We start from the raw sequence: 11,728 nt of genomic DNA, 5'->3' as shown, positions 1-11,728 counted from the left end.
AGTAGGTGACAGTCTTATTAGAGTGGAGGGTGGGTGGAGAAGTGCCTGGCTGGAGATTTACTGAAGGTTAGTCACATTATATTCCGTGTATAAGTAAATGTCTCCATCATCATACTTAAATGAAGCTCATAAAAAAGCAGCGAAAAAGGGCATTAAGGAAGCCTCCAATGTAAAAACCAGCAGCATCCGCAGCAGAGAACTGCTGATGGCTGCACTGCTGTTGAAGACAAGATGCCCAGTGGATAAAAAAGAAACATGGCTCTGAACATGTCTCCACAGGTTCAGAGTAGAGATTATTACAAGAACAGATAAATGAGTTCCTTATCCACTTAATTGATCAAACTCAGTATTAAACTTCCTGCAGATCCTGAGCTTTAAACGTTGCTCAACGCAAAAAAAAAGAAAAAAAAAAAGAAGCGCATTTATCCAGTTTCTATCTCCTGTGACTAAAGTGAACTTATTTTCAGCAACAGGTTGCCTGGAAGCCAATGAGGATCAATGTGTTAATTAAGCGCAGCATATTTAACAGCAGCCTTGCAGCGTGAGTGCAGCAGAGCATATCCTGAATCTGTCAGAAGGAATTGTTTCAAAAAGACACATGGGATTATTTATATACCTCAACGGCAAAACATGGTGAGGTGAGACTGAGCGGAACGCTTCCAGATTCATCAGGAAGTGGAATCATGTGAAGTAAAAAGGGTAAATGATCAGCTTAAATGGTAATGGAGGTTCATCTAACTGAAAATAATGTGAGGAAAGAGGATATTGAGCATTTTATGGGTTGCAAAGAATATTTAGAAGTGCTGTCAACGTTAATGATTTAACGCATGTGATTAATCTGAAAAGTTTAAAGCATCAGTATTACATGAATGGAGATTAATTGAACTACTATTTTGACTTGAAAGCCTCTCTCCTGTGGAGGGTTACCTCTGTCCCAGCAGCACATTATGGACTTGACACACAAGCAGCAATAGACGATGAGACATAAAAGAGTTTTCCATGACAGCAGACAGCAGCAAAAGCTGAATATTTCTCAATTTTTTGGTGCTGAATTAGAGAGACACATTTCTAAATGAATGTTTGAAACAAAATGACTTCCTTTAAATCTTCCTGCATATAAAAACCTGGAAAACTGAGAATCTTCAGACATGTTTGGTTTGAGACATTAAAACATTTATTGAAAACGTGAGTACAGCGTCAGTTATGATATAGGCTACTTGGGCAATTGCCCAGGGCGGGGCAACCAAGAACTAGAAAATAAAGAATATTTTATCTGTCAGTTATTGGTGTGTATGTGTGGTAGTGGAGCAGGTTTTATGTAGTTGCTGTTGAGTACCTGCATTTTGCTACAAAAAATAACACAAAAACATATAACTGTTGCATTTTAATTGGTTGAGTGCAGCAGAAGGCAGGGCTTGCTCAGGGCATCATCCCTGCAAGAACCACATCTACAAGTATTTGAGGTTCTTGCAGTTTTGGTTATGCTAACAAAATTAAGCACACTGATTAATCCTGATTACATTTTTTAAACTGACAGCACTAACAGTTTGGGACAGTGTGACAAAGTGGTTCAGTTTGTGTTCACCACTTGTCCCTTATTCTTTCTCATTCACTTACGTTCTATATTTGGTTAGAATGATTCATTTAAACATTGCAATTTTGCTTCACTTACTATCCCGGGTTTGTTTGTGTTAGCATTATGTTGCAGTCTTTATCTATGTAGGATTAGGTTAAAGTTACTATTTCTGGACTATAGGTTGAATTTGTTTCAAGGTATATTTATTAAGGTATTTGTTTTCCTTTGTACTCACCATCATTTCTTCTTGCAGGGCAGGAGTATGGGAGGGGCCGGCCCAGTACTTCCTGCTTAAATGGCTGGATGATGTCAGTGATTACCTTGCTGGGTTCTACCAATTAGAGGGTTTTTCTTTTGTGTATTGCTTTGTTTGTTTTTCTTTAAAGTAACCTTTTGAGTTATCTTGTATTATGTAATTTATTTTGCAGACAACTTCATTATGCAGGAGTTTGTAAATTAATTTGTAATTTTAGTGTTTCTCTTTTTAGATTTAGTTTGTTTGACCTGTTCCTTTGTGGCTGTGTCCAATCAAGCACAGGTGTGGTGCCAATTGGATATAAAAACAGTGAGCTTTTGGATGCTCAGGAGAGAAGTTAGAGAAAAGAGTGAATAAAAAGTCCTTTGAAGAAACTGAAACTGGGTGGCTGGTACTGATTTTTTGTTCACCTTCTGACCCTTGTGCCTAAACTACTTTACAGACAGAAAAAAAAATGCCAAAAAGAGTGTTTTTGACGGTGATAGAGAATTGTGAACTGACCGTGACTTTGTGTTGTCCAGTGAGGTTGGGCCATTCGCACAGCAGCTGGCTCTCAGACAGGGTCAGGACGCAGGGAGTCTCTCCAATCAGCACCGTGTAGTTCAGGCGGCTGTTACCCGGCGCTGCTGGGATCAGGTTACGACCCTAAACACAGAGGAGGGAGAGAGTGAGGAGCAGAACGCAGCCATTTATCAAAGCCGTACTTTAACTGGGACATTTGTGAAAGGCGAACATATTTATGATTATTAAGTCTTTTACTGAGCTACAAACTGAGAGAAAATACTCAGTTTGAACCTGTGGTTCTTATCTATTTGAACTCACTTTCACCTGTGAGCCTAGTTTCTGGTGAACAATAAGACTTTATAATTACTAGTATTTTTCTGTTAATGATATAATTTTTTGTCTTGTTCCACTCAATAAAACAAATCACTGACAGCATAACGTCTCTTTTAAATCTAATTTCCAGGACAGGAATGTCTATATTCTTCTGTAGTTTTTAATCAAATACCAATGATAAAAACTAAAAACTGGTTAAATATATAGGGTTTATTTCAAAAAGCAAAGGGCTAGTTTTTAACTGAAACTATGATGAAGTTAATGGAGGACAATTGCAAGTGAGTATTTATTGCAGTAGAACACAAATAAATGTGGAAGCTGAAATAAGGAACTATTATATCAAAAAGCAACACAGAGGTACATTTTAAACATTAACAGGTTTGAACCAGGATTTAACATGACATTATCAGAGACCTAACTAACACCAGGATAATTCAGCAAATAATTTGTGTCCTTTAAACAAATACACTGACTTCGTGTCTGTAAAAAGAGAGGATATAAAGCCTTGGTTTTCTTGAAGAAAATGAATGACCAGGCAGTCTAAATGTATCTGAGAGTTCTTGTATGATACGAATCATCTAAAAGTAAGATACATATCTAAGAGAGCTGTAGGGGAGACAGAAATGACAGTTTCCCTGAAGGAAATCCCACAGGGGTTGATAAAGTTTCTGTATATCTGTCTGGACCAGTATCAGTAACTGGACCAGTATCAGTAACTGGACCAGTATCAGTAGTACCAGAACTAAAGAGAGGGAGGCAGCATTTAGCTTCTTATGTGCAGAAACTTTTGGTTCCTTTAAACAGGACTGAAATCATAGTTGTGTCCTTGAGCTTTCTTGTAAAAATGTAATTGCATTTTACGAAATGTTTACTTTTCTATCATTATTTTTAAAATATTTCTTATCTTTGGGAATATGCATTTGATTTTATGGAAACACTTTGAATTATGTTTGGTATAAATATAAAACTTCGAAAACATGCCCTGTTTTAAATCAAGTGTCAAATCCAAGGTTTGGGGTTTAAATTTGGCCTGCCAGAAGTATTTATGTGACCCTCTAGACTCTAGAAACACAATATTACTACTGTGTGCTTAAATGTTATTTTATCAAATAAAATAACATTTTATTTGATAAAATAGTAGTGCCAAAATTACATCAAGGTAGAGAGATGTTTGATATAATTTTATTTCAAGAGGTTCTCACAGAATGCAAAGACTAAATTTTAACAGTTTGTTCATGGACAATTTTATAAATTGTTTTGTGCTTCAATCAGCTCTTTGAGGACATTTTGTGGCTTGAAATGAAAGTGAGTTTCCTGATTGATGGAGTATATCAAAGAAAAATGCAGTTCTAAATTCTGTCATGGAAATTGAAAAAAACCCTTAAAAAGCTATTTTTTAGCTTAATTGCTTCATTCAAACAGATATTTCCCAAAAAAATTAAATCAGTGATTCTTGAGAATAGGGACAAAACAGGTCCTATGGATAAAGCATGAAATTTTAATAAAATATACACAAAATATATTTTTTTCAAATATCTAACTAAACTAACCTGGGTCATGTGAGCACAACAATGTATATTTTTCTTTTTTTTGCTGAATATTTTTTTATTTTAAACATTGTTGTCGGTGGATGATGCCTGTAAAAGCCCTTGTCCAGGAGCAGAACTCAACACATTATAATAGTTTAAAACAATTAAAGAAATACTAAAATTATATATTATGACAATTAAGTATAAGTAGTCATATAAATAATTATAAAAGTATCGATAAATTGAATTAAAAATAATTTTTAGATATTTTCCAACTCCGTTGAAATTTGTCCTTAGTTTTTGTCAACACCGTCAGAAATGAAAAGAATGTAAAAAAAATCAGGCATTATTGGGGGGCACCAGAACTTCTGAGGACCCCATGACGTCGTCTTTTCTCTTCCTTTGCTAGGAGGGCTAGTTAGCTCCGGTTAGCTTAAGTTATTCTTTAGTTTTTTCTTCTGTTTTATTCCTAAATTGCTTGTCACAACCATGATGTGTCAACTCCATAACTGACAATTTACAAAACTTTGATGAAATTTTGCGAAATAAAAGCTTAATTTTGGTATAATGTAAAGATTTCATGGACCTGACGAGCTACAATATGGCCTCCTTCAGAATAACATCATATAAATTGAGGTAGTTTGGCATTTCGTCAACTCCGTCAGATGTCAACTCCATCAGAGTTTTTCTGACTCTTTCAGTGAAATTGTTGTCAAATCTCACTTAAATGTGCAACTAATTCATTTTAATGTATTTTACATGAATTGCATTACTTCACATGTACCAAGTTTTTCATTTTACTCACTAGTTTGTCACCACCTTCAGTTCTGTGTCAACTCCGTCATGCACTGTCAACTCCGTCAGATGGACTTTTTCTTGTTTTTTGTTTTAAATAATATTTATTTTATTTCTTGAGAAGCATTTGTCTGTAAATTGAGTAAAAATATCACTAATGGGGTATTTTAAAAATCATTTTAGATTTATTTTTGTCAGATGGTGATGACAAAGTTTTGGGTCAGGTCGATTAAAAATGTAATTTTTTTTAAAAAATTCGCAACTGGGAGCCTGTACCTTAGCATCTTCATATTTTCTAAACATTATTTGTCATATTTGCATACATAAGGTTGAGAAATAATTTAAAAAAATATGGGAAAATTAAAACCCATTTTGTCCCTATTCTCAAGAATCACTGAAATGTGACTTTACCCAAACATTGACAGCAATGGAGGATTTAGTTAGTTTTGTCAAGCCAAAAACAGAAAAACAAAAACAGTAAGAGGGAGAGATGACTGCAAAGAGAAGAAAACCATTTGGAAATGTTGGAAGGAACCATCAGGAGGAACAGATGATTGGATAGGCTAGAGAAAAAAAGATGAACGGGAGAGGAACAGGCTTTGCTCTGAGTAAAGAAGAAAGGTAGTGAGCATGGAATCGGAGTTAGTGAGTTAGATGGAGAAGGAGAGCAAGGAGATAGCTGCCATGTCTCCCGCTGACTTAGCAGTGGGACGCAGAGGCAGACTCCTTTTTCCAATCCCATCGTCTCTGCAGGCTCCTGCCACCCAGCCCTGCTCCGCAACCCTGTAAACATGCATCCCATTCCATCTCGCAATCACAGACACACACACACACGCATGCACGCGCAGACCCAGACACACGCAACCACCCTGCATGCATCTTCAAAACCACACAAGCCACTGAGTTGTTGCCACACACAAACTCTCCAAAACACGGGGACACAGGAAATGCTCAAGAAACAACAGGATCAAATGGATGTGTTTGCTCCCCGAACCCTCAAAAAAAAAAAAAAAAAAAAAAATCAAACTGAAACACTAAAAATGAGAAATTAATTGCGTGGCAGGCAAAGTGTGCCCCCCCCCCCTCCTCCTCACCAAATACCGCCATATCCCATCTCTCCAAATTGCATTTTTGTCCATCTCATCAGCGCTTCCACTGGGTAAGCAGTTCCGCCAACAAGCCAAGCAGGAGATTTGGCAATTACCGCGAAGCTCTTTGCAAATAAATGATCTTTTAAGAAATAAATTACAACGGTTACGCTGCTTTCAGTCTCTTCATGGAAATAAGCTGCGTAACACACTCTGTGATGACTCTTTATCTATCCTGTTTTATCTTTCTAATTCGTTATCTATTGAGAAGATAAATGCATTAAAGACGGGAATTCAACGCAAATGCAGTGCTCTGGACGACACTGAAAGGGCTTCAAAAATAAATATGTTTTAAAGTGTTCTATACTGTAATAAATGTCTGTGTACAGTAATTTTTGATTAGGTTAGGTTTTTTTTGGAAGTAAAATTATTCATGTGCTCACTTGTCGTTTTTGTCAGTTATTTGGGTCATCTAGAAAAGAGTACATGAAGGCGCAAAGTAGTGGCAGTATGTGAAATCTCCAAAATGTAAATATAGTCAAACAAAAACACTTTAAAACTATTTACTGTCACTGTCTCTTCTAAGAAAAGATAAGTATAAATGTCCTTCATCTCATCTGTCAAAATAAAAGTATTGTTCACCTTCCTGAACATCTTTGAAAGTGTCCACTCCTCCCATTTCAAACTATGTTTGAACCTCAGAACCTCATTCTGAGTGCTTTTTCTGCCATAAGTTGCATTTATGGGACTTCAGGCGTTAGGTCTGAGTTGGTCATGTTTTGTGAAGTTTCTGTGTCATCATGGTTTTGTTGAGAAATGTTTTGAGTGGCTGCCAAGAGTAAGATAACAGCCAAAGCTACTTTAAATAATTTGTTCTTTAAATGAAGATCTCCCTTCATTCTGCACACAGATGCATTTTTTTTAACAATTCTACTTTTGTACTTACTCTATGCTGTCATGGGATTCAAATGTTTTCTGTAGAGGTGGGTTACTGGAGTAAAATATTAGAAAAATATGTACATTTAAGAGTAGTTTTACTTTTACTTGAATAATAACATGATGAAGTATCACTAGCCTTAAGTTCAACTTCTGGTTAATCTTACCATCTGTAGTGAGTGTGGCTGCAGAGTGGGAGCCAAGGAGTGTTTGATGCAGGACTATGACTAAGTTTTTCAGGGACCTAAGATAATATTTGCAATTATATATTGTTGGTGAATTACTATTTAATTTGAAGGCTTCTGGATCAGCATGGTTTTCAAGACATAAAATTTGAGGGGTGACAAAGCTGTACTGCAGATGGGGGGGGTTGGGGGGTTGGCTGGGCCTCCTCTGCCCCTGACGTAGGTACTTAGAGAGGGTATTTGGCTACTCATCAACATTGAAGTAATGTTTACATTATATTAAACTGTTCCAAAAACAAATTTCTGTGTACATTTTGTCCAGAGAAAGAACATCATTGTTCAGGTATATTTATACATTAAAATGGCTCAGTTAAAGTCTCAAACTGAATCCAGTTAAGCATCTGTGGCAAGAGTCAGAGGTTGAAAATACCAATCTCCAGACACAGAAACCTGGTATATCAAAAGGTTTTGCAGCTCTTACCTTTAATGTCTGTTGGTCAGTCCAATAAAATACAAAAAAAGTTTGTAACTTTACCAGAAAGTAGAAAAGTTTGAGGAATAAAAATGCTTTTGTGGATTATATAAGTCCTCCAAAACATCCATCTATCTGCTTTAATCCCACCTGAGCCCAACGTTTCAGATGAACTCAGAGAGATAATACACAGACCCACATGCTGCTCAAAAATTACCAATTAATTTTTCTTACTCATGTTAATTTTCCGTTAATGAAACTGAAAACCAATATAATCCAAATCTCCCAGAACGCAGACCTGCATGCCTCCACGCTGCCCTTGTAGCACTACAAATTAATTACACAAATTGAAAAGGCTGCTGTTTAAGAGGCCTGCAGGCTGCAGAGGAGAACTGTATTCAGGGAAGTGGCTTAAGGACACAAGTTGGCCTTGGAAGGTGTGGGCATTTGCCTTCAGCTTCCATTTATGAATTAAAAAGACTTTTCTTTTCTCTCCCCTAAGGGACCTTGTAAACACACTTAAGAGCTTTTTTCCCCTCCATCTTGTAAAGAAAAAAACATGAGTGTGTCTTTCTGTTTGTTAATCTAAGTCAGTTTCGCAGTTTGTATTACAGAAAATGTTCAATATATGTGTGATTTTTAAAAGAAAAATTATGTTTTGAAAAACGTCCATCGACAGCAGCAGTATAAAGAGACAGGTTTTTTATGTATCAGAATCCTATTAAAAGCAAAAACAGCAAAAAACAAGTTTTAGTCAAGAAAATACTGTCGATCTGGATTGCATGGAAGAATCAAAACAACACTCCTTTTATGTTTATGAGAAGGGAATAACAATATAACATGATGTAAAGCTCAAAAAAGCTGATTTTATATAATACTATCCCTTTAATATGCATTAATTGGCCTAGCGGAAACTGTCTTGGCTCTCCTGTAGAGGCTAACATGGAAGTTTTTCCATATTTCCATTCTTGGAGAGACAACCAATCAGCTTCAAGAAAAATGAATGCTGTTCCTGGATTGGCACAAGAAAAGTCCCAGTGAATGACCTCAGAGGTGCTTTGGAAAATTACTTACACTTACTTTATTGTCATTGGACAAAATTTGAAAATCTATAAGTATGACTATAAATACATACACATATATACAAGTAGGCCTGTCACGATAAATTTTGCTGAGCGATTAATTGCCTAAAAAAATATTCCGATAAACGATAATATTGTTTCAAGACCTTTTGACGCTGATTTAATAGAAATGACATAATAATGCATGGTATTTCCTGCCATAGATAGATGCACTTTATTTTCAAAAGAACACATAACACTGGAACTGATAAACTATATAAACAAAACAAGCAAAAATAAAATTGATTCTCAGTCTCCATTAACAAAAAACGTACTTGAATGAAAACTAACCAACATAAAGCCAAAGTGGAAACAAATACTGCATTCAACCAAAAGAGTGCAGATTATGAAGTCTGTATACTATATTGAACTTCAGTAATCACTAGATTTAAATAGAGAAGATTGGCACATCTGACTACCTGATGCAATAGTTCACACTGCACGACTTTTTGCCCCTATTTTCCCCTGACGACAATCTTAGATCGTTGGCTGATCTAAGATTGTCACTGGTGATTTCATAACCGATCATCCTGTAGTGTGATTTAAATCGTCGTGGCCGCTCTGAAATAAATCAGGGGTTTTCCCCAACGGGAAGTGTTAACGCTGAATATGACAGGTAGCCAATCAGAAAGCGCCGATTCTCCTTCGCGCTTTCTGAGGGGAAATTACGGAGAGGAATCTAAACAGCTGACACGGCGCAACCCAAGTCCAGCGACATCGGAGATGATATGTGGAAACATTAATATTTATTCAACATTTCATGCAAAGAATATAGAAATGAAAAGGAGAGGAGTTGGAGCCAAATTGCTACCACAGTTGATAAACCCGGTAAGTTTTCAGCTGTTCTTCGTTAACATGACATAAATAGGTTATAATGATTTTCATTCAGTCAGGACTTTACGCTGACTCTAGCCACATGCATCACAGATTCTAAGCATTGATTAATGCTTGATTTTAAAATTAGTTAACTGGACTTGTAGCCATTATTTTGAGCTACAAGTCCAAAATAATGGCTGTGTGGCTGGACACCACACGGCACGATCGAACCGTTATACCTAGGATTTCTGTTGGGCTAATGTGTCTCTCAGGTTTTGAAAATGGGCCGACAGTCGGGTGACAACTTGTGTCGTGTGCGCTGGACATTACACTAAGGAAATGAGGAAGGGAGGGTCAGTGGAGAACACCGGAGTTGAGCCTTTCTTCATTCAGTGTCATCAAGAGAAAGAAAAAAAGACAGGAAGAGACGATAAAGCCGATAATTAAAATGAGGTCGATAGGTTTAATTTATCGTGCGATTAATTGATTTATCGTTTATCGCGACAGGCCTATATACAAGGGATACTGGGGCAGGTAAATAATAATAATAAAATAAATCTAGAAATGACAATATTTATACGTAAGATATTGATTCTTCTGTCTCCTTTCATGACAATGTTATGCAACAAGAGAGAGTTTTCAGTCAGAGGTGTCTTCTGAACCACTGTAACACAAACTGCTACAGGAGATTTTTCCTGCCAACAGTCATCAACATCTACAACAACTTTTGAAGAAATTTGTATCATACAAGTTATAACAACGTTTCATTTCTCTTTGGGGTTAATAAAAATATTTTATGACTTTGAACTGTATTGTTCAAATCTTTTTAAAAAATATATATATACTTTGACAGTTCAATGTGAAATCTATGGATAAAATCTCAAGTATCTAGCGATAAAGATCCATGGAAGTGATTTTTGGTGCATTTCTGACCTTCAGTATTAGTGGTGATGTGGGTTTGAGCTCCAGCACGCCGGACGGACTCAGCGGCTCAAAGATGGGGTCGGGGTAGTAGCTGAATGTCTCGTTGACCACCACCAGAGAGTTCACGTTGTCCATGTAGAAGCCGATCTCATCTGGGCCGGTGCCGGTGTCGGAAAAGCCCAGCTCGGAATCCGCCACCGACGGAGCGAGGCACACCATCACAGAGTTGTTGTACACGGTGCAGTTCTGACAAAAAATAAAATTCAATTGGAAACTGAAACTGATTGCGGTTGTAAATATTCAATCTTAGTCTATTTTTAAAACGCTCCCACAACCAATAAAAAGCAAGCAGCCCTGGCCTCTTTTCGAAAGCACTTGGAATCAACATGCAGGCTGTAATTTTCTGCTAAAATGAATCTGTTGGGTATAATAACCAAACCTTTTTGTAAGGCAATGCCCTGTGAAACTACGGCGCTGTTGGACCCATTGAAAATGGAAATTGGTTGCAAATTTATGATCAACTGTTAATAACGGACAATGAGCTCTGCTCCTTTGCTTGTACCTGGGAGTATTTACATCATTGCTTTGGAGAATACATGAATGCTAGATGTCACGACCAGGCTCACGGCAATATACCATTCTGCTTTGAGGGCTGTGCTCATGTTGCTTTTGTGTTGACAAATTTCACCAAACACTTACATTGTGTTTTTTTTTTTTTTTTTTTTGCTTACGGTGAAGAAGTCGTTCTATTTGGCCCTGATTAGAAGAGCCGAAGCCAAAGTGATGCCATAATGATATAAAAAGAGAAGAAAGGTTTTGTCAGCTAATCGTTATATTGTCATGGAACGTAGCGAAACGGGCCACAGCTGTTTGACAGATGGTGAGAAATATAAGCGTAATTAGTTGTAAATGACGTTCAACATTGAATAGCATCAGCATTGTCCTTTCAGTGCAAAGTAGCACTTTAACAGAAAGGCTGTGTGGGAAGCATTGTGGAGGCTGTCTGCATCAATAAGTCCCATCTTCAGCTGCAGGTTGAAGTGCTTCAGAGTTGTTTAAAGTTCATTTCTCAGCCTATTAGCCACAATCATCAAAGTTTTTCTGAAGGTTCTCTATAGATTATCTCTACGGTGCTTTTTAAAAGTTTTCACACTCCTTGAACTTTTTTAACATTTTGCTGACATTAAGACGTG

At 36.9% G+C, this 11,728-nt stretch overlaps 1 protein-coding gene across 1 annotated transcript in view; it reads right to left on the bottom strand.

Moving 5' to 3' along the window:
- plxna1a (plexin A1a) overlaps positions 1-11,728 on the bottom strand; it is a 311,405-nt gene that overhangs the window by 40,155 nt on the left and 259,522 nt on the right. Inside the window, exons 19-20 of the mRNA XM_088006887.1 lie at positions 10,545-10,781; positions 2,334-2,477 (exon numbers count right to left, since the gene is read on the bottom strand). Coding sequence (XP_087863013.1) covers positions 2,334-2,477; positions 10,545-10,781 — 381 coding nt within the window. The remainder of the gene's footprint in view (positions 1-2,333; positions 2,478-10,544; positions 10,782-11,728) is intronic.

Source organism: Poecilia mexicana, unplaced genomic scaffold, assembly GCF_051168715.1.
Source record: "Poecilia mexicana isolate PSO_F unplaced genomic scaffold, ASM5116871v1 scaffold_7, whole genome shotgun sequence".
NCBI classification, from domain to species: Eukaryota; Metazoa; Chordata; class Actinopteri; order Cyprinodontiformes; family Poeciliidae; genus Poecilia; species Poecilia mexicana.
The sequence above is the reverse complement of the archived record's forward strand: the minus strand, read 5'-3'. Positions and strand labels throughout refer to the sequence as shown.